The 24,413-nt window shown below is 34.1% G+C and overlaps 1 protein-coding gene across 1 annotated transcript in view; it reads left to right on the top strand.

Annotated features, from left to right (window-relative positions):
- Positions 1-2,213: 2,213 nt before the first annotated feature.
- The window catches only part of DNaseII (deoxyribonuclease II), a 107,632-nt gene continuing 85,432 nt past the window's right edge, over positions 2,214-24,413 (top strand). The window contains exons 1-2 of the mRNA XM_090406232.1: positions 2,214-2,466; positions 2,607-2,733. Coding sequence (XP_090262358.1) covers positions 2,355-2,466; positions 2,607-2,733 — 239 coding nt within the window. The 5' untranslated portion in view covers positions 2,214-2,354. The remainder of the gene's footprint in view (positions 2,467-2,606; positions 2,734-24,413) is intronic.

Consider the following 24,413-nt stretch of genomic DNA (forward strand, 5'->3'; position numbering starts at 1 on the left):
TGCCAATGTTCCGAAATCAAACCGGTAACACATGCAAAATATCTTGGTCTCTACATAGATTGCCATCTTAAATGGACAAAACATATAGAATATCTACATACCAAACTCCGGATTATCGCAGCAAAACTCTTCCAAGTAAATAATAATAAATTCCGTGTGATGATACAGCGTTCCCCCTTTTTACGGGAGTTCACAGTACCATCTAGTCCCCCAAATTTTTATCTAGGCTCCGGTACTGGCATAGGCTGACGAATCAGACCTATGGCTGGGTCAGTATTCCTGACTGTAATCCGTGTGTGTCCTCTGACCGGTTTGCCTGCTTGCGGGATGAAAAACACAAGATAAACTGGTGAAAAAACCCTGCTGTCCACGCCCAAGACCGGCTTAACTCAGCTATGGCTGAGGAAGATCCTTGCGTTCATCACGTCGTTGACGGGAATCGAATCTAGGACACTCCTTCACCAGGCATATGGTTGTGAAGCACAAAGCTACTAGGCTAACCTCGAGGACACTCTTCCAAGTAAAAGACATTATTCCATCTAACATAAAAAAAACTCCTATATCACGGTATCTGCGAATCCCTACTCAGATACAGTATAACAGTCTATGCAAGCACATCAAAGCCACCTAACAAAATTAGAAACATTATATAGGAAAATTGTGTCAACAGTGATTTGGACACCTTATACGCAACAACCAATATCCGACCAGTACATGGCGATAGACAGAATTCTGGGCATTAAAAACCTGAAACACTACATAACATTAATAAGGAATTACTTCAACATCACTTATCGAAACAACAGAGACACACATTGTATAACACGACCTACAACAACTCTCTACATCCCTACACCCTTCAACAACTCATACTGTTCTTTTGTGAGATCACATCAGATACCCACGCTACTCAACAACCTACCAACCTACGTTAATTTAAAACGCATAGATAACTACAGAACATTAAAACACGAACTCTGAAAAATATACCAACAAAGTTAATATACCATTAACACTAATATGCAAATCACAAGTCACTAGCATCCAGTGCCAACATCCCATACATAAACAGTAGCAACAACATAAATAGTGAAGCCTTAATCCCACTCTCTTCACAAAAGCCAACCCAAGTTTCGAAGTAGGTGGGATTAACTCGCCTCACTCATCCACATGTAATCCTCATAATCAAAGACTGCAAATTGTGTTACAAAACAGTCAGTACGGTGTATAATAATAACGAAGATCCAGATAATAATAATAATAAAAAAAAGTACATGAATTTGTATCCAAAGAAAAAATACTGAAAAGAAATAATGTGCCTTAAACTGCATACAGTATAATGTACAGAGCATGAAGTGTAATATTCATTAATTGTAAATACTCTGTACGATGAAAATAGAAAAATTATTATTTTATACATAACGTGTAAACATGCAAAAAATATCTGTAATAATCATATGTATGTAATTTATCTGAGACATTATTATTATTATTATTATTATTATTATTATTATTATTATTATTATTATTATTATTATTATTATTATTATTATTATTATTATCCATTATTCAAAAATTCCGTGTAATCTTCGTTGTTATATTAGAAGAACACGTGTTGTAAATATATATGCAAAAAAAGTATTATTCTCAAAATTTTAATTGAAATGCAACGCAGAAAATAAATCACATATGCAACACTCATTGCTGAATTTTGTAAAAATTACAAGCTGGAATGTCATTAAAGACGATTATTGTAATTGTGTAAAAAAGATTTCAGAAATCAATGTAATTTTTATAATCTTTAAATTTTGTAATTTCTCTCTTCTTCTTTGGTGCATTAATCCGAAAATTGGTAAATATAGCAGCACATCACAACATCCTGTCTTGTGACTTCCTTTTTATCTCTTCATAACTGTTCTAATTTACAATGTAATTATTATATGTAGGCAAACAAAATAAAGTGTTTAAAAAATTATTATTCCAGATATATTATTTAAAAAAGTTCTCTATTAATCTATAATCTATAAGCAACAAAAAAGTCATCAATATCTAGAGAGATGCTGACATATTACTGCGGAAATTCCGGTTTTACTGCTACGTTAGTGCCGGTATTGTACGGCTTCTGACGTTTGGTGACAGTAACGTTATAACTAACAGCTGACGTAGGCTGACTTGATTTGAATAAAGGGTAAACTTTATCAAATCAAATTACTGGCATTTTGAAATAACTTCCAAATAATTTTAATAACTATTCTTATTGTGGTTTTTTTTTTTAAAAAAGCTGTTGAATAAAATAACCGGAAAGAAATATTGAATGAACAGCTGGCAGATGCGTAGCGTCCCTTACCAACAGTATGCTAAGAAGCTTACCTCTTCACGTGTTTTCAAGAGCTAACAGAGCAACCGCAGCTATAAGAGGCATCGTCATTGGTAAGACGTCAATAAGAGCTGGCCAGTCACGCAAAGGTTTGTGCATTTTTAATAACATTGGATGAAACTTTCATCAAGCTTTTATTACAGTTAATATAATAGGCTAAACATTGCTGTTTGTATAAGCATTTTTGTATATAAATATATTTGTATACATATAAATCTCATTTTTCAAGTTTACAGAGCTCATTCACATATTACGATGATCTCACTGAAGTGGCTCGTCGAATTGTTTATTTTGACATCAGTTCAAGTGGGTGCAGAAATATCGTGCCTCGACGAAAACGGTGATGAAGTTGATTGGTAAGTAATACACTGAATAAAATGAATTATGGTTCTGGATATTTTTTTTAAATTTTAAATTTTCTCAGAAAAGATCAAGGTCGAACTTGACACTCAAATGACTGTAACAATCAGAAAGGCACTTAAAATACAATATTATTTTAATACTGTGCCCGATTCATGTTTGTACATGCCGGTGGCGAACTCAGATGGATAAGAAGGGGCATTCTCTCCACAAGAAAAAAATATTGTGAATTTTTAGAAAAATAACAGAAACAAAGCCTGTTTATGTGTTTTTTTAATTATAAAGCAAACATGAATTTTATTATTAAATAACAAAATTATATGATTCATTATTATTATTTAATTATATTATTTGCTGTTTATTATATTATAATAAAATAAATTTTATTTTATTATTTGAGATAAAATTTATTTTTATATTAAATTTTATTTTATTAATGACATTTATTTCAAATAAATGTAATTAATTAATAAATTATATTAATTATTGCATCATATTTATTTTAAATATTTCTTACCTAAGAAATATTAAAAATACATGATGAATACTGTATATGTTATCTCTTCTTCAAGACCAAATTTACGCTAGAATTTGTTCTAGCAAATGAAAGAGCAGATATAGAGATACCGTACTGATAAACAGAAAGGATATGTGATTAGGAAACTTTAAGTTTCTGTTTTGCTTTTGTAGCGTTAATGTATTTGAATTGTCTTCTCTCAAAGTCATCTGATGCTTTAGCTCAGCGCCCACTATCTGTTTCTCTGTTCTTTCATGTATCATGCCGATGAAATCAATATTACTAGATAAAATTTTTTAAAGCCATAGAAGCTGTTTAGTTATATTGAAAATGAGAAATCCCTAATTTAAAAAAGTAAAATGAATATATTTTATTTACTTATTTTTGTTTAGTAATTCACACTAAAAATATATTCAATCAATATTTTTATATTACAATTTGACACTTTAAAACTAGATAACTATGTTGGGCGAAATCCTTAAAATATGAACGTGTATGTATTTATTAATTTTATTTAATGATATCAAGTGGCACATCATCGTTTTCAAGCTACATACACAACTTTACTAAAATAAACTATGATATCTAAATCATGGAATGGAAAATTTGCATGGAATGAAAATTTGCAAACACCATCAAAATAATCGTTAGGGTTGACATCTAGATTTAAATTTTGTTTCAAAGAACAAAAGCAACTGCGTGTTTAGATATTAGTAATATTCGTTCCCTGTAATGTAATACTTTGACCTTGAAAGTCTTGTTACATCTATATGCGATTTCAAGAGTTTTGTTTAAACTTTCAGATTTCTCTTTCTCCGCGTAGGGGAAGAAAAGAGAGGAAAAAAAAATTAACATCAGTTGTCACGAACTTTATATATCTAAAGTATATGATTTAACTGCGCATGACTGTTTCTTGTTGAACACGCAACAAGAACATTCCATGATGGCTAATTCATGCAACTCTACTAGGAACTGCACAATTCAGAGTACACAGCTGCCACTATCCTGCCGAACAGGACACAGCGTGCTACAACAATGTGACAATTTTACACCAAGGAGTCTAAGGACTCATCGGAGAGAGGTACTTTACTACACACACAGCCCATCCTCTACACTATTTAATCCTACATATACGCACTATGCCATCTGTCTGTAAATTGGGCGTTTCATCTGGCCGATTTGCCTGTATGCGGGTTAAAAACCCAAATTTCCAGGAGATAAACTGCTATCCCTGAGATCGGCTAACTTATTTTCAATTGAAAAAGCTCATATAAAAGTTCCTTTCGTCAAGATGAGAATTGAATACAGGTAATTTCCAATTGCACTACGGAGGCACTTAATCTGTAACAATTTTAATCTCTTAACACTTAATTTATGAACTTTTTTATATAACAGTATGAGTCATTCAAACTTGATTTAATACTGTAAGTTGCCTATTATCTACGGTACCAAATATCATTTTTCTTTTGAACAGTGCATAATATCTATTGTACCGTGAGCAGATTAAGGATTATCTAATTCGAACACTATGATCTAGAGCAGTGTTTCTCAAACTTCAGATATCCGCGTACCCCTTCTTAAATTTTCATTATTACCAAGTACCCCTAATTAATTAATTAATTTTAAAAAATAAATTCATGAATTAATTAAAAATAAATAAATTAATTAATTAATTTAAAATATTAATTAAACTTAAATACCTATTTTATTTGAATTTATATGTTCATGTAAACAAAAAATATGATTTATTTTTAAATTTTGGTTCTCTAGAGATGTCAGATGATACACTCTTATCAATTTCATTTGATCCAGATGCAATATCAACGTTTTCTTGTTGCTTACAGCTACTTGTATTTACTATATTGCTCTCTTTTGGGGGTTTTATAAATCCAATCTTGAACCAATGATCCATACGTAAGAATTTGAAAGCTAAAAAAAAAAAAAAAAAAAAAAAAAAATACTGTATTTACTCGAATATAACTGTAACGTTTTTCCCAAAATTAAAGCTAAAAAATCGTGTTGCGAGATACGTGCGGGAATTTTAGGAAACTAAAGTTTTCAGAAAAAAAACTGAAAATGGTGCGACTTACCAAGAAGCTCCTACTCGCTATCACTACTTTTGGCATCGAGAATAGTTTCTTTGCGTGCATCGTCAAAGTCATCTATCCAAATAGCGTCATCTTCTTTTCCATTATTTCAAACAAAAATTACCAGTAATATTTACAAGACTTGAGATACGTAGAGCAGCGAAGAACTGCATATGATTGGTGCGGTATTAACAAAAGATCGCGCGAACCAAAGACAAATTGGCATTTCAACAGTTGAGTTGAAATGCTAATTCCCTTCAACCGAATTCCATAATATCTGAAACACATGCACTATATATTTCTTAGTTTTGACACGTTAACGACAGGGGTGATGTCAAGCAAAACCATATGCAACATATGGTTTTGCTTGGTCTACACAGCAGTTTCTGTTGGAGAGGGGATGTGATTCATTAGTTAGTGACGTTTTATCCTGGTTTTCTCTAATTGCACTGTTTGTTGAAAAATATTGACTCCTTTAATTATGCATAGCCGAAAATTGCCACGAACCCCCGGGGGTACACGTACCCCACTTTGAGAAACACTGCTGTAGAGCAGGGTTTCCCAAACTGTTAGGTGTTCCACGAGAAATTTTCCTGGAATTTCATTTTAGTTTTCTAAGCATTTTTCATGAATAAATATTTTATAGTGGAAATATTCCGAGGAAAATAATATTCGTGAATATGTCGAAAAGCTCACACCCAGAACGCCTAATAACATCTGTGTGGCAAATGTTAGTGACCAAGCCCTGTATTTTTAAACGTGGAAGTATTCATGAATTATCGTTAATTTTCATACATCGAAACCTTTCAACATTTGGGAAGGGAATACCGCTGTTTATGACCCTCATAAAAATTGCCTGCAAGCCGATTACAACAATGGGCGGCGTATCCTCTGTTCTCAAAACTGAACGAAATAACACATGTGTTCCAAATGTTAGTGACCAATCAGCAAGGAAGTATAAAGAAATTTTTTCCACTGAAATTGAAGATCAAGGTAGTCTGTATCCGGTACTCAGATCTAGTAATACTGATTATTTTCTTCACAAGTTCGTATTGTAGGGTGAAAGTGCTCGTTTCGAAACCGTAGTGCCGTGATTTTTTTTAAAATAATAGGCCTACAGATTTAAATTTTAATATGAATAAGAGACAAGAGACTTAGTTTACTTTTGGTGTTAAGAAATCTCTTATTGAAGGTGTTTGTGACGCAACAGATATTGATTCATCCACCTCCAGACTATAAATTGATCTCCTGGATGGACAAAAGGAAGGGAAAACTACCAGCACACAAGAGAAAAAGTCTGCATTCACTCGTAATTACTTATAACAATATTACAAATTTTTGGTGATCAGAATGGGATATGTCAATGAAAATTAGCACAAATTAATTTAATAATGTTTATGTTTAATCACGTTTAATTAATTAATAATTAATAATTACTTAATTAATCAATAATAAAACTCACCTAAATTAACAATTAATTATTAATTAATACATTACAAAATAACGAAGGTGTTCCGTGAAAATTTCAGGATTTGTGAAGTGTTCCGTCGTAGGAAAAGTTTGGGAAACGCTGCTCTAGAGACCCAAACAGGATATTTTTATGCCAGTATGGGGTCCCTCCATTAGTAGGGCAGTGGTTCTACACTTAATGAAATTCACCCCCCCCCCCCCAAACACATTCATAAACATCCATGCCGAATACATCCAGACACTCTACAATAAGTGTGCGGGTTCTAGACGCAAGTAATTTGTGTTTTCAGTCAAATCATTGGAATTTTTTCAGAAAGAGCTTTTCTTTATTTCACCCGTAACATATATACACTGCTTGTAAAGAAGCTCATTGACCCCCCCCCCCTTCTCCATGGGCAAGGTGCATGATGCCATGTAACAAATCACGTATTTATAGCCGGTATAAATTTGAGGATTATGATGCACCCAAGTCAGTGCAACTGTGTCCGGGTGAAATGACTACGATAAGGGAACTGAGGGTGTTTGAAAACAGGCGTTGTGACAGGATGCCATCTTGCAAGTCTATCTGATCGGCAAAACTGTTGACAAATTGGGCTATCCCAAGTCAACAATCAGTGATACCATACTAGACGGAAACGCAGAGTCAGCGGCAAGTGCTACCCGCAGTGGACAGGCCACGACACTCACCGAACGTATTATCTTTCGTAGCACCGTAGGGTGCTACGAAAGATAATACGTAAAAACCGCCATTCATGCAGAGTTCCCGGTATCTAATGGAACACGAATCTACGCAAAAACATTCAGAACCGAAACTCACAACATGGGATTCTATGGTAGGACCACAATATGCAAGCCTCACACTATTAGAACTAACATGCAGCGTCATTTTTAATGCTGCAAAAAGCGCGTACAGGGGTCATGGAAGTTTGAAAAGCTGTGTTATATACCGACGAATCACGCTACATACATACATCCTCTACCGAGCAGATGAACAGGTGTAGGTGTGGCGGATGCTCGGTGATCATCTCTTACTAGAGTGCGCAACCCAACTATGAAATTCGGAGGTGGCAGCTTGATGGTATTGTCCTGTTTTACCTGGTTTGGCCTCGTACCTCTGCATGTGGTGCCATAAATATTGAACTCCGAGAGGTATTTGAACATTGTGGACAAAGCAATGCATCCTGCTTTGTGGCGTTACTACGGAAACGCCACAAAGTAGAGACGGAAATGACTATTGTCATTCAGCAAGACAGTGCACCATGTCATAAGACTGCTGCTGTAACTGCAGGGTGTTTGGACATGAACATCATCACCACACTTGACTAGCCTCCACAGAATCCCTATTGGACATCCTTGGGATGAACTGCAGCGTCTTGTGAGGTCAAGGGATATTCGCCCCACAACAGTAGTCGAGGACCTCACATGCTCACAGGAAGAGTGGTCAAAAATTCCCATTGATCACTATCTTACGCTTGTGGAAAGTAACCCCTGTAGGATTGCTGCAGTTATCGCAGCGAAAGGAGATCCTACATCTTATTAAGGTAGGCGCCATGGCTGTTTGTTCCTCACACTATAGTGTCCGCTGACTTCTTTCCAAGCAGTTACACTACACTTCTTTTCAGCGTAGTTATATGTTAAAGTTGAAGACAAAATTTCGCTCATCTAAAAAGGTTGTTACGGCTGATCTTACCATTATCCAAAGAAAACGGACAGTGTTTAACTAGGATGTTGAAAGTGAGCGATTCGATCTAAATTTATCTGGCTAACGTTAAGATTATCTAGAAATTCTTGGTTAGCGAGTTGAATGACATCGGTTTAATCCCGCCAACAGTTCAGCGGTCATTCACCTCACTTCTCACTGACTACGAGATCCTTCGGCAGGTGTTACGAGTACAGCATAGAGAAACAAAAGTTTTATTATGCACTTGCTCAGTATTGAGTATTGTTATGTGCGAAAGGAAAAGAAATATATCTCGCACCGACATTTGTTGCTCTAATAGCTGAATTACTTCTTTCAATATTATACCAACGAAAAGCGCTTAAGTGTTGTCATTTTTATTCTATTCAAAATCACAGTTATCACGCTTGTAGTGTGCTCTGAAGTCAATAGCAGGTGGACTTGATAGATATGTAAGCACAAGCTAACGGTGAATTTTACTTTATTATGGCGCACTAAGGCCATTTAACCAAATTTGTTCAGCTGAGACCATTACAATCCAAGGGCGGAAGAAGTAACTAAACGAGTGCTTAACATTTTTTGTATTTTTTTGATGCGCCGGCGTACTACAATCAGATAATGGAAGAGAAGTTACGAATAAACGTGGCATACGAGCTGAAATCAATGTGGAGTAATTCAACTATAAGCTCATGTCAAATCTCGTCATAGCCAGGGTGAGAAGAATGTAGAGAGAGAGCACTAAAACACTCAAAACGTGCGCGCTTTCACCACAGATACATACAGAAAACAATGACTCACGTCAAAAGGACAAAGATTTGTTCAAATAATGAAAAAATAGAGCTTGCAGTGAAGGAACGAGACGTTTTTTGGCTATGAAATATCAAAGCATCCCAGTTTCACGTTCTTGATTATAACAAATAATGATACATGTAATGTCACCGGTTGCTGCAAACTACTGATTACAACGTTAACAAACTGTTATACTATGTGCATCGCCATACAGTCCTGCATTGAGGAGATACGAAGATGTCGAGTGACTTTAAATGCCAACCAAAGAAAAGTTTTTGATGTATACTACTTGACGATTATTGCTATGGAAACGTGTCAGATTAGATTTCATATTTTCTTAAAACATGCTTATGGTAAATAAGTTCCAGAGGATACTGTATATGGCCAATTTGAGTACAATTTGTTTGCAATGTAGGACCAGGCCCGGCTGGTGGCGTGTGGGAAGTGTGCAATACACAGAGGCGCCGCAGAAGAAAAGGCGCCTAAAAGATGTAAAAAAATATGAGATAAGAGTTTAAACGAACAACGAATGGTACATATAATTATGAATGCACGTCGTCTTCCGTTCGGGGCCCCTTCAGATCTTCCCGGAAACGAACAAATAAATTCTGAAATTGTATCCTGGACCCGATTATATCACTGTAATTTTTGATTAAAATTTGCGAAAATATACCTAAAATAGTTCTTGTTTATTTTTTGATGTATCATAAATCAGCTTATGATTAATTGTTGAGTTCCGTGTAAGGGCCGTATCTTAATTTTAATCGGATCAATAATTTTAAAAATACTATGCGCCCGTCCTGTGTAGGACTGTTCGAGTTGGAAACACTGATGAACTTTAATCTGGGGTTGATTGAAAATGAAAGAGTCAAACAGTGAAATCAACATTTACTACTTTTCAGTATCGATTATAAATATAACTACTAAGTTAACTAGAAAGCTTTTACGTTAATCAGAACTCCTTCAAAAATAAGTTGTGTGGTTGTTGTTGAATGTATAATAGACTGAAACAGCACAGTTCCTTTCCTTTGTTTAATGTTTCATTTATCCTTTTATATACCGATTAAAGCAAAAGATCAAAAATCCGATAGTACTCTATGCTGTAAACAGCACCTAAAGTATGCTTAATTATCTTATTTGAAAGAATAAAGATGTCTTAATGGATATGTCAGACTTAGAGCATATGTAGATAAAACATATGCCGAAACTACGAAAAACAAACAAATATATGAAGTTATAGAAGTAAAAAAAAAAAAAAAAATGAAGATGTAACAATATTAAACAAAATTAGGATCACAGAAATTACACAAATTTTAAAATACAGCTGAGAAATGATTCGATCCGTAAACTAAAAGAAGGATGACAAAATCATATATAAAAAACTGCATTTTTATCTCGGATTGAGAGAACATATGGGGGGGGGGGTGAAAACTAGATTCCGCCAAAGAGAAGGATAGGACGAGGAAGTACTGAAGCTTCAATGTTCTTAAGATGGAGGGAGGGTCACAAAAACAAGAACGTTAAAACGTCAGCTGTTATTTTGGGGAAAAAAAATAACAACAGTTCAGGACACTTTTATGCATGGTAAAGTTCAGTTGATAATTATATTTAAATTTATCGGTGCTTGACGCCTTTTCTGAAGTAATAAATTTTGCGATAAGGATCAGTATTGAATGATATGAAAGAGTTTCGAAAAAAATACCTCTTATTTATTCATTCACGCTTCTTCTTGCGTACTGTCGATCAGACAGTACGCAAGACAGTATGATCGACTTTTTCTACGGTCGATTTTTAGCTGCAGGGCCTAGAAAACGTTCGTCTAGTTCGGCGACTAGAATCGAACCCATGACGGTATTTCTATGTGTGGTTTAGGACTATGGCAACAAAATTCATTTCCATAAGACAAGCTGTTCTGCTTATGCTGTAATCACCAGCTATCGTCATGTAGAACCATATAGTCACCATATAAATTCATAAGCGAGTAAGATTACACAGAAAGTTCATGCATGTTTCTAAGTAATTTCACTCAAGTATATATTACACACAGCATAAACATGCTGAAAACATATTCAATGTCATTGCACATAGACGTATGTAAGTGAACTTCATGATGGTAAATTTACAATTTAATCCTTGCAGCTGCTCGTGTTTTTTACATTATGTCAGCCACCCTTTTATAATTCGTGATCCAATCAACCAACTCTGATTATGTAGTGTCTTTTGGACTTTTTCTGTTTATTTTTTGCAGGCTTAATGAAAAGCCATATTCGATGCAGCTTATAAAAGCGAATCCTTTTTTTTTTTAGTAGATCAAAATTGTTGTAAAAAATTAGTGCATTTCTCTATAGTAAGGTGCTAAAAACTGTAGTACTAAACTACTATGAAGTACTAAATCCGAAAAAGTGTCCCCACAGAGCCTGACAAACGGGGCGATCACTCCGGTAAATAACATTCTCCAGGCATCCCATACACCCAAATACTGTCCATCTGATTTGAAGAGAGTATTATTGTAATTGATCGTTTTATGCCACGATTTTGGAAAGGTTTATTATTCAGCCATGGCGAGATTTGGCAAGTCATATATGAGCATTGTTTTGGGAGTGATATTTGGTTTGTACGCAGTAGTTCTCCCAATGAAACCGAGACTATGGTGTTTAGTTTGTAATGTTCTGGCGCAAATCTCTGAAGCTCTGAATCTCCTCAACATTGTCTGAGAGGATCTATTGCAACACGAAGAACACGCAATTCTTTCAGCCTTCTCTTATCCTCAATCGTTAATTCACGTGCTTTACATGACTGTAAAGTTTTCGCCATCTCGTTTTCCCTCTTTTAATGACATCAGCCACAGTTGATTTCGACTTTTAATTGTCGTGCAATGGCACGAACTATGGTAATTACTCATTGTAATATCTCACTGGAAGTTGGTTAACTAGAACCCAGTCCTGACTTCTAGGTTTACGTACTATTGCGGCCTTTAGAATGGACGTCTTGCCTTTCTACCTTGTTATACTTTATAGTTTTTTACTCCTATGCAGTAGTCGAAAAATAAAATAAAATAAAGGTGTCTATAATTTTCGCAACACCGTATAGATCTTAGCAACAAAGAGGAATACGATATTATTCCTATTCTGTCTTTAAAAATGGGAACATTAGAATATTATAAGTATTCAAATATGGCCCTTTTTCTTTTCTCACGAAGAGATGATGTGTATGTGTGCGCGTTAAAATGGTATTGCTCTTTTACACGGTATTGCTTTTTTTCACGTACATACACACACATCATCATCATCGATGATGATGATGTGTCTGTATGTACGTGAAATGAAAGTCTTTCCGAATGGAAAATTTTGCTAAATGTATGATTTCTTTCTTTCTAGGAAAGAAATACATTTTTCTTTGAATTGCAGGAATAAGATACATTGCATATTGTATATTGATACAAGATCATGCGTTAGCTAAGGTCTAACATTACAATAGTAAAAAGTCAATAGAGGAAATAGTCAATAGAGGAAATAGACCATACTTAAAAATTAGAACATAGAAATTCGGAATTTTAAAATTAAATAATAAAAAAGAAACATAACTCTTTATAACATTTAATTACATCTCAGATTTTGTTCTGTTTAACGCTTATCCGTAGGCCTACATGGAGGCTTTCGAAACCAACTCCGATGGAATAAGTTAGTTAAATAATTATTCCCGTAATCTTCCATGCATGTACATTACGTGTGCGTGCGTGCGAGCGTGTGCGTGCGCCTTTGTCCGCATTACGGAGTGAAAAACCGGAAACTCGGATTTTTCTTCCACAAAACAGGCAAAGGAAAAATTCCTCTACCACCGTATGAGACGCCAACTCCCCATCACAGAAAAAGCCCTGGTGAAAGGTTCTTCATATCCTAGATAGGATTCGAACCTAGGTCTTGCCAGTCAAGCGGACTAAGTTACATAGGCTCATATCCCGAATTATTAAAATTTTAAATAAATCTAGCTAGTGAAACAGCAAAGCAAATTATAAATAATAAAATAATAAGCACTACAAAGTATTTGTAAGTTCTTCCCTTTTTATAAACTAAACTGTTGATCCGTTCCTCCCAAGAACTTATCAAGCATCCAAATATATATATATATATATATAGACATGTATTTCGAGTGGAAGCTCACGTTTCTTGCAACAAACGATCTTTATATGCGATTAAAAGTATTACTCATGCTAGAATATAAATATCGTTTGTTAGCAGTCAACTGATCTTCTTGTCAAGATTGATTTCTTTTTTCTTTTTTCTTTTCTTTTTTCTTTTCTTTTTTCTTTTTATAATTTATATTTAACTTTACACCAACTGTATGGAGAGGCTGCTTTTAATCATGATTGCGAAAGGAACAAAATTTGTGTACAAATGAAATGTAGATGCAATATCATGACGTCAGTATATACGTTTTTTAAAAAAATCTCGCCGAGAAGACAGATTTATAGTTTTTTTTGGCGCAGCCTTTATTTATAAATTACTACGTTAATAAATACATATCGTCATCAAGTAATTTGTAATCGTCTAACAAATACCGCATTTTTTTAATACGTCACAAAATGGGTTAGCATTATTATATTCGTATATTCGTTTTGTTCGTCTTTTCTATATGCAGCCAGCAAAGGTTGGTCAATTGGTAGAGCCTCTGCTACTAATGGCTCAGTTAAGTAAGTTTGAGCGCAGTTAGTAGTTGGAAGGAGTGTCAATCGTTCGATGCTGTTAGCACACTCTCCCTCGATGAGTCTTTGGACTCCCTGGAGGTGTCTAATAATAATAATAATAATATATTACTTCCGATCTTTTCGGTATTTCGAATCATTGCAAAACCTTTTAAGCTGTCGCAATTTTGATTTAAAGAATTATGATTTTCAATTTAAGAAAATGAAGGGAAAACAGGGGGGGGGGAGGAGCAACATAGGGATGAATGTTGAAGGTGCGATTTAATATATTACAGGGTGTCCTCCTTTCTTCAGAATCAGAAGAAAGTTTACTGACGGGACGAATGACGACCCTGAAACATGTATATATACATATGCAGTTGACCCTTGAACAACGCGAGGATTAGGGGCATCGCCCGCCGCGCAATAAAAAATCCGCGTGTAACTTTGGACTCCCCAAAAACTTAACTACTAATAGCCTACTGTTGACCGGAAGTCTTACCGATAACATAAACAGTCGATTAACACATTTTGTATGTTATGTGTGTTATATACTGCATTGTTACAATAAAGTAAGCTAGAGAAAAGAAAATGTCCTTAATCATAAGGAAGAGAAAATTTCTTCTTCTGATTCTGAAGAAAGGAAGACACCCTGTATTTATGGTTACCGTAAGTTTACGTCTTCTGTTTACAAGATGAATCGTCTGTCTGTCGGTTCCTACATCAATATTGTCTAACGAAAGGTATAACGAATCATGCATTGATAACGAAGAAGCAGCAATATGATTGCTTTATGGTAGCCTAGTGTGATCGACACGATTGTTTCATGGTAGCCTAGCCTATACACTAATGAATGAACATAAAATGTTTATTTTTATGCTAATTATTAATTAAATTTAACTAATAATTAATAACAGTTAAGATTTAATACTGCATCTTTACGTGAATTTACATTTCTCTCGACTGCAAATAGCACCATGTACAGTCTGTAAGTGTTTGTGCGCGTAAGTTTTGATAAATTTTAACTTTTTATAATCGATATGTGTATATCTTATGATAGTAAACGCTAAAATAGGTATCTACATATAATTAATGTATTCATGACTCCTAACTTTTTCTTAATTTTTTCGATATTTCTAGGTACGCGGCTCGTCTGCGATATTTTCCAAATTGTCGCAAATCTCGAAAAAGTATTTACAAGTATTTATAAACGTATTTACAAGTAAATATAAAGTATTTTACAAGTATTTATTGTAAAAAAAATCCGCGTGTGTTCACGGGACCGGTTTGCATGCTTGCGGGATGAAAACCCCCAGATAAACTGGGGGGAAAACCCTGCTGTTCACTCCCAAGACCGGCTAACTTAGCTATGTCTGAGAAAGATTCTTAAGCTAGATATATATATTATATGCATGCAGATATATAATTCTACAGGAGTAAAGTTAAAAGTATCGTATCATATCATTAATTCTGAACATTATATTTTAAATTTAGAAAGAATGCATATAAAGGAACAGTGACTTATTTTGGTTAATAAAATCAAGTTTAGAAGTAATGAATGTCGGCTGGGGAGTGTGTGTGTATTTCTTCAGAGAGAGAGAGAGAGAGAGAGAGAGAGAGAGAGAGCTACAAAATTCTATCAGAGATATCCCTTCTACACACTTTTGTCATCAAGCTAATTATTACTCCAGAAGTAATTTTAAAGTTAAAAATCACGAGGATAACATTAAGGATATCTTCATTTATTTTGTTTTGAAGTTTCTGAGATGATAACAACATAAGTATTTCTTAATGCACTTTTCCCAGAATAAATAAATAAATTACTGATTATCTTCTGGAAACTAGTTCCAAATAGTGTTTTTTTAATCGTTCTAATTTTGCGTATTAGCACAGTTCAGCTAATGTTCCAGGATGAAATGTGGTCCATATGCCATAAAATGTAACGTGACTTTAAATTACAAATCTTCTTAGTGTGAGGTAAATCGTAAATTCGACAGTGTTAATCGAGTCGGATTTGAATAGTAAACTGGATTAGTATATCTTATCAGATATCATATATATATATATATATATATATATGCATCGGCTTTAAACAACTCTGGCTGAATGGACTTCAACCGATAGCATCCTTTGACGAGGCAAGGCAGTCTTCATTGCTAAGTTCACATGGAATGAAATAAAAAGCCTTTAAGAAATAAAACGCTGAAATGAAAACGCATCATTCTTATACGGTTCTATATTTGAGAAATAACTCAACAAAGAAAGATATTAATTATCTTTTGGTTCAGTCTGTTAATTAAATTTGTCATGCGTTATCATATTATTTAAATGTTTAGATTTAGATTTCTATTTTGCTTTATCGCAAAATGACAGATCTCACGATATTATATGCACAATCAGATAACAAAAACGAAAGTATTTCTTAGTCTATACAGTTTGTATATTGATATATAAAAATAGCAGAGGATTTATTTTTTCTCCTTTTTAATATTAAAGTATAAATAGTAGAAAGTTTTGAAATACAAATATCCGAGTATGATATGCAGTCGACTATCATAAAACTCATATCTCATTATTTCTTAAGTGCGACAATTTTTTTTTTTTTTTTGTGGGATGAAAAACCTGTTTTATCACCTTGAGAGACTGACTAAGTTACCGTCGCACGAAAAGTTCGATTCCTCGGGATTCAAACAGGATTCGAACTCAGGCCTTTTGCCGAAAGGCGATAATACTTGGAATAAAATTTTGTAGCTGTTATTCTTAGCTTCGGCTTCTTTTAGAGTAGAAGATATCATGAAACCTCCAAAATGCATAATTACGGTTTCTTTTCATAATGTGCCTAAATAAGAATGGCTGATAAATTTTTATGGACACTAATATTACGAGGAAGAAAGGAAGAGAGGAGAAAAAACTTGATGCTAAACGAATTTTAAGGCATTGGAGAAATAAGATCGTAGGGTGGAAAAAAAAAACAGAGACTGTTTTTAGGAACAGAATTAGAAGGAATAAAGGAAGAAGAAAAAATAACTGTGTGTGTTCTTCTCGCCAGTTTTTCTGTATATCTGAATGAAGAAACCTCGAATTTCTGGAAGGGAAAACTATGCTACCACTGTATGAGACTGCGTGTTGGGTTGTTTTGAATAATGGCAGGAGCAACTAAAGCTATGAAACTTTGTCTGTATTATGTCTTTTAATTGCGAGTGCTCTTCTGGCACGTTTTCCTGGTTTGTGGGATGGAAAATTCTAGTTTCTGAGAGGTAAAACACTGCCACTTGCAACTTCGCTTCATCTGAAAAATTTCTTATTAAAGTTTTTCGCATCCTAGCAGATTTAACTGAAACATACTAATAAATATTCTTCGAATATTTATGTCTTAGAATTCGAACCCAGTTCATTCCATTCAAAGGGAATCCCCTTTACGACCTAGTTCGAATGCTCAGACATCCCAATAATTCCACCATAGATGATTTATCTCTTGGTGGAAGGTCACTACTACTACTACTACTAATTATTATTATTATTATTATATCTTTTAACACATTTTGACAACTAAATCCCATATTTCCTAAACTTATCAGAATGATATTCCACATCGCTACTGTTCCCAGACAACTGAAAACTGCAAATAATCACACACGTATTTACAATCAGGGGAAACAGACATAACATTCAGAAGTACAAAGTACAGACATGCAAAACGAGCTTAACTGGGCCATAATTGTACAAGTATGTTGTTTGTGGTGCATTTAGTGATAACTCATTTTTCTTTTCTTTATTAATTTATGTATACGTGTCCTCATTTACATTTCCGAAAAGACATGATACTCCATGATTCGCATTTATTAGTTGTAAACTTTTGCAATCTCTGGAAATAAAATATCCTACAAGTTGGAATCGATGAAAGTTCATCAGCGAGCTTATCGGACAGGAGGACATGGTTGAGACTGTTTAGGAAGAAATTAACCTATCGTTAGAAAAAAGTTATTAATGACAATTTAAATTTTATAACCATGTCAGGTTTGTTGGTGCGCACTACTATGGACTGAATGACTACCTAAACAGCCCAGTTCCGCTGTGTTTCAACAACCTAATATGAAATATGAAAGTTAATTGCAGTAAATAAATCACACTTAAAAATTTGCAGATTTTACACAAATGCTACAACGCAGTTCTAAGTCAAGTTTGAAGAGATATTGACTAACAGACACAAATTACATGTGTCTGTTAGACAAGAGAAAGGCGAGTTAATAATTAGTGGAATTCCTACCATCGACAGATCAGTCAATTCAGGTAAATACTGATAGATATGAAATATAATATGTAGAAAACAACATCCCACCAGATAATTATAAGAAAGAATGAGAAGTGCTTTTGGTAACAAAATAGGAACAAAGAACACACTGAAGTACACAGATATGATCAATACTTATATTGATGATCATAAAGATTACAATTAAAGACAATTATAATTACATCATTTAGACACTGTTTAATACTCTAATGAAATTATGTATTATAAGTATACTTTACTGTCCCTTGAAACATATCGGAGGAGATTAAAAGAAAGGAAATGAGAAAATTCTCCTGATTATTTCTTGCATTCTCAAAATTCACACCCATATTTAGGTTGAGCAGGGGGGGGAAAAATGATTTGATTTATGATGAAACCATATTACGAATTAAAGCTTTGTTTAAAAGAAAGGAATTTTTTAATTTAAAACTCCCTCCCGAAAATAAGAGAAAGGCGAGTTAAGGACTAATGAATTGGGTGCTATGCATAAATCAACCAGATATTAACAGTAAGCTTCTTATTTTTTTCACCTTTTAATATACTTTTTAAAAAAAATTCTTTTTGAGCAATGTCCTCGCGGTTAGCCTAGTGGCTGTGCGCTTCGCAACCATATGCCTGGGGAAGGAGTGTACTAGGTTCGAATCCCGTCGACGACTTGAGGAGCTTAAGGATCTTCTTCAGCCATAGCCAGTTAGCCGGTCTTGGGCGTGGACAGCAGTGTTTTTCTCCCAGTTTATCTGGGGGGTTTTCATCCCAAAAGCAGGCAAACCGTCCCCCTGAACACACACACGGAAACCTAAGACAATCCCTCCAGCCATAGATCTGAATTGTCAGCTATGCCGGTCCAGAGTCCGGATAAAGATGGGGGGGGGGGGGGGGGGAGGATTGAGGTGGTGCCATACCTCTCCGTAAAAAGGGGCTCACTGCCGTTGAATCACCAAATGAAAGTGAGCAATTAAATAATTATAACTCGATGTCTCCTTTGCTTAATTCATAATAAGTCACTGAAATTTGCAGATATGTTATTATTATTATATGACACCTCCAGGGAGTCCAAAGATTCATCAAGGGAGGGCACCTACTCTACAACTGTCTCCACCAACTACAATGAACTGCAACTACCATCATCATATCTACGCCAACACCCTCTACTACCCACCACCACCTCTAGTATTTTCACAGAAAATCACAAACATCCATGCCCACGGCGGGATTCGAACCCTCAGCCTTTTGGCTGGAGAGCGTAATCACTCGGCCAACCAGGCCGGCAATCTTATTAGAGAAAGACAAGTTACTACATCATACAATTAAAAGATTTCATTCTTTTTATATTATAATATATATTTTATATTATTCATATTATTTTTGGTCATTTTATAAATCAATATACGTATAAAAATCGACGTGATAAGCCGCATCTAGTGTCCGATAAGAAGTTTTCGGACACTAGATGCGGCTTATGCTGTCTATTGTTATTCAGATATTTGAAAATTTTAATTCTGCATGTTATTGTACTAAATTTAATTGCGAACCCAACGAAAGTGCAGTTTAAAATTCGCTTTTAGAGAGAATTGAATCAGTTATCTAAAGTTCAACGGCTTCTTGTCATATGTGATAAACCACTTGTTTATCTTTTGTTGTTTCTGCAGTAGAGCCTTATCATATATTCTGATAGTGGTTCTGCGTATGATAGTGGGAAAGTTCCAATAGTTCCGACATCCCTTTCCAATCTCATTTACTAACTAATCTATATTTATTTACGTTCGAATTTTGACTAGTTTCAAAGCTATTTTATCACCTTTTTAATCACGTGTTTCTTGTATAACTAGAATAGAAACTTGCTGTCATTCTGTATATATCAAGATAGGGGAAATGGAAAAATACTTCAAAAAAAAAAAAAAATCAAAACCAAATCATAAAATTGTCGTTGGATTTTGGAGGAAATTTTTTTGTTACGTGCTAAAATGCTCTTCGAGTATTTGTTACCTGCTTGATAGAAAAAAATTTTTTTTTTTTCGTCAGCAATTTTAATATATTTTAATCACCTTAGAAATGTTAGAGCATAATCGTTATAACTGAAGCAAAGTAATTTCATAAGTGAAAATGATTAAGTCTAGTTACTTTAGAGCAGGAAACTTTTTTTTTTTTTTTGTACGTTTCACAATGACGTCATAAGCACTTAGATTCTTTTTGTTCATCTGTCTACATGCATATAACAACTCTGCTGGTTGGAGAGAATTTAATGAAATTTACCATTTAGACCTTCACTAAAATTTGTCGCGTCGTTTCAGTTTCGGTTTAGAGAAATACTTCAAAAAGTATATTTTTAAACTCAAAATTATGCAGAACAATTGGAAATAATTCATAACTGTATACAACTAGAATAAAATAAAGCAACTTGGGATCATTTGCTGTTTTTGGCCTATTATTATCGATTGAAATGATCTGTTAGTAATTAATTCTTTCGACAGGTAATGCAATAACGCAGGATTTCGAAATTTCTAGAGCTGAAAATAATTTTCTGTTTATAAATGGGATGGCTGAGTTAGTTGAAAATCCAGGTTTAGGTAATCGCTAATACCTAAGTCTGAGTTTTCATACTTTTTAGTGTTAATACAAACTTACTGTTGCTTCCAGTTTATATGATCCACTTTTATCGGTATTAAAGAAATATTATATAATTAGAACATTATAGTGCAGTATAAAACTGTTCGATTTATGTAACAAACAATTAACATAATAAAATGTAATAAAATGAACTCACCTTACAACCAAACAGCTTTATCAGAACTGAATATGGAATTTCTCACAGAGTTTGACCCGATTGTCGATATGGGCATAATTAAAACGTCACCTATACACGTGCATATTCTTGAATGTCACTCTAACTAATAAAGACATGACTAAATACGTTGAAATCAACTGTTAGAGATAACTCTCTCTCTCTTTCTCTCTCGCCTTTCCCAAAAAGTAAACCAGATTTCAATTAGCCAGAATTTAATTTCATGTAAGGTTACTTTGTTTTGTAGTAGATTTTTACAAAAAAATAAAAATAAAAATAATAATAAATAATAATAATAAAATAATAATAAAATAAAAATAAATAAATAAATAATAAAAATAAAACAAATATTCTAACTCATTTTATTCTCCAAAGCTAAAAGGCAGAGCTTCTTTATCACTTAACTAATTTTTTGAAAACTAGCAGGTAGCCAGTTCCATCCTTCAAGCATTTACTGAGAGTGAGTCTGAACCATGAATAAATCAACGCTTTTTTCAGGAGAGACAGTGCGGAAGACAACTGTCGCCATCTCGTGGCTTTAAATCTAACCGCTCGTATTATTCTGTAATAATGTGAGTTGCACGGTCAGCATTTTTTTAGTTGCTAGGTTAAAAAACCCGAGTTTTCAGAAAGGAAAACCCTACTTGTTCTTGTCAGAGATAGCCTAAGTCAGAAAACTGTCGAAGAAAGGTTTAAAAAAAGAAAAAAAAGGGTAAAAAGGTTGAATTCATTCATCATTACAATTTCCTCATCTCTGGCAAAATATTATTTTGATTAATAAAAATGACCTTGCAATATGTATTGATATTTTATGATATCCAAATTGAACCAGTGTGTGTACTGGTTTTTAATCATAAATAACAATGTGCTCGGTGGTGTAACTTCTGCATCGAATTTTCAGAACTCTACAAAAATCCACCCTCTCTCCCTCCTAGCACATTTACTGGGCTCACTAAGCTGTCTAGTCTCTCCCCACATTGAGATTTCGCGCAGCTAATGAATCATTATTTTGTACTCTTAATTTAAAAATATAATAAAGATTTTTCTCTTTTCCATATTTCTACTTATGTGTATTTTCTTTTATTCAAACATATGAAACTACTATTTTTTTTTTCGTAAATGTGAATTATTTTATTTTATTGGTGCATAGCACTCATCCTATACAAAAGACTGAATGAGAATTTTACCTAATTGAAATGATTAATTGTTACTTATCAATGAGATCTTGTCTAGCGATTTTGTGCTCCTATGCTTGTTCTGTTTTGAGGAAAACAAAAATTAAATTTTTCGTTCACAAAAAATATTCTATCATCTTTTGTGTTGCTAACTCAGCCTGAATTGAAAACTCGTACAAAACTTCCTTCTGTCTTTAAATGAATTCGAACTTTATTTCGATCAAAGACTTTTGCGGTTTTTCCACTTATGCAATTTCATTTAGAAGAAAGAAAGAAAAAGCATCTGTAGTCATTTATTTGAAAACTATATTTAAAACTAGAGGTTCTACTTGTTTTATAATAGCAAAAAACGAAGGGTGTGACGATGAACTAAGTGAAAAAGAACAAAGAAGAGGAAGAAAAGTTATTTAATTTTAATCTTAATTTAACTAAATGAAATTCATGTTAGGCAAAGTAAAGTTTGTAGCCATTTCAGCTGAATTGCACTCAATGAAGTATTTTCCAAAAAAGGACAGCAGAAACAGGATCATCGGTTTGACTAACATTGGAGTCAATAAGAGAACTCCATAAAAACATTCTGAACAGATTTAAGGATTATTAAGGAGATTACAGATGGTTTCTTCTTGTGGTCAGTCTACCCTAAACTCACATGTGACGACAGATATCTATATGCCACTCAACATAGCTAAACTGACCAGAAACTAGAAATTTTTAGCACTTTGGAAAATTCACTCTACTTTCGCAATTCTTTCTGCCTCAACCCAGAGTCAATTAGTTCTTCGGATCCACACTGTATTTGGAAGAACAAACTACGTTAACATCATGCGAACAAAACGCTTGTGACAATAAAAACAACAGAAATCTCTTATCAAATAAAAAGAACAACAAAGTTCTTAAAAAGAGCCAAAGGCAAAACATTGACTGGCCTACCATTTAAAACTACGCCGAATTAGAAAACATTGACAGACTAAAAAAGTGGTTTGTAGACTAGGACAGCCAATCCCAATTAAGTTTCTTTTTACCCTTCCTGAGACAGATTAAAGATTTCTAGGATGCTCTCTCCTTTCCAGATATTTGCAGCCTCCCATGTCAGTGTACCACCCTATATTTTGGACAGGCAAACAGGAAGAACCCATAGTAAGAGAGTAGATTTATACCGTATATATTTTCCCATAAACATACATACCACGTACTATCTAAAGGTGGATTAGCACAACGTGATTTGGATAAAGATCACTTTATCAGATGAAAGAAAACAAAGTTATTGCACACGTCTCACTACAAATCGAGAAGATTGTTCTTCAAGTTCAACAGAACTCTGACAATTGCAACAGAACAAACTGTGCACCGCCTTTCGTCAGCACTAATTACAAAAGATTTCTACAAGAAGGTAACTCTTGTCTTCACCTTTATGAACGTGGTTGTCCTTCTGGAGGTCATTTCATTTTTTGGCTTTGTTGAGGATTTGGTTTTCAAATAACGAGCTTGTGCTGGCGAAACGTTGGCGTGGAAATGTTTACTTTAGTTATCCATTAAATTATTATTATTATTATTTCTTATTTATTTCTGTTCCATGTACTTATGTTTCTAGAAAACTTCGACATGAGCGAATAGAAATTCTTTACTTTTTATATTATAATTAACTATCATTAACATAATTGCAAGTAATGTTACCCACGAAACCGATGCAATACGACTTTTCTCTGTTGACGATTGTTGCTAATTCTTAATAATTACTAACTTGTTACTATTCTAATAGTTATTAACTTGTTCTTAGCACTACGACTTTCATTTTTTCTTTTTTGGTTGTTTTCTAGGATGCAAATCTTTGTTTCAGTCGTTATGCAAATATAAAACTGCTTGTTTGATGAAATCAGGAAACGAAAGTAATTTTTTGACCTTTACCATAGTCGTTTGGCCAACCTGGCTGGCCGAGTGGTTAGCATACCCGCTCTTCGGCCAAAAGGCTGTGGATTCGAATCCCACCGTGGGCAGGGATGTTTGTGATTGTCTTTGGAAATATTAGTGGTGGTAGGTGGAGTGAAGGAGTTGTAGAGCAGATGCCCTCCCTCGATGAGTCTTAGATTTATTATCATTATTAGACTCCCTGGAGGTGTCTAATAATAATAATTTCAGGAGTCATTAACGATTGAAAATTCACTAGTCTAATCATTATGCAACATATAATTTTTGGTACAATAATGGA

Source organism: Typopeltis vanoorti, chromosome 16 (assembly GCF_054136105.1).
Source record: "Typopeltis vanoorti isolate ZY-2024b chromosome 16, IOZ_Tvanoo_1.0, whole genome shotgun sequence".
Taxonomy (NCBI): domain Eukaryota; kingdom Metazoa; phylum Arthropoda; class Arachnida; order Uropygi; family Thelyphonidae; genus Typopeltis; species Typopeltis vanoorti.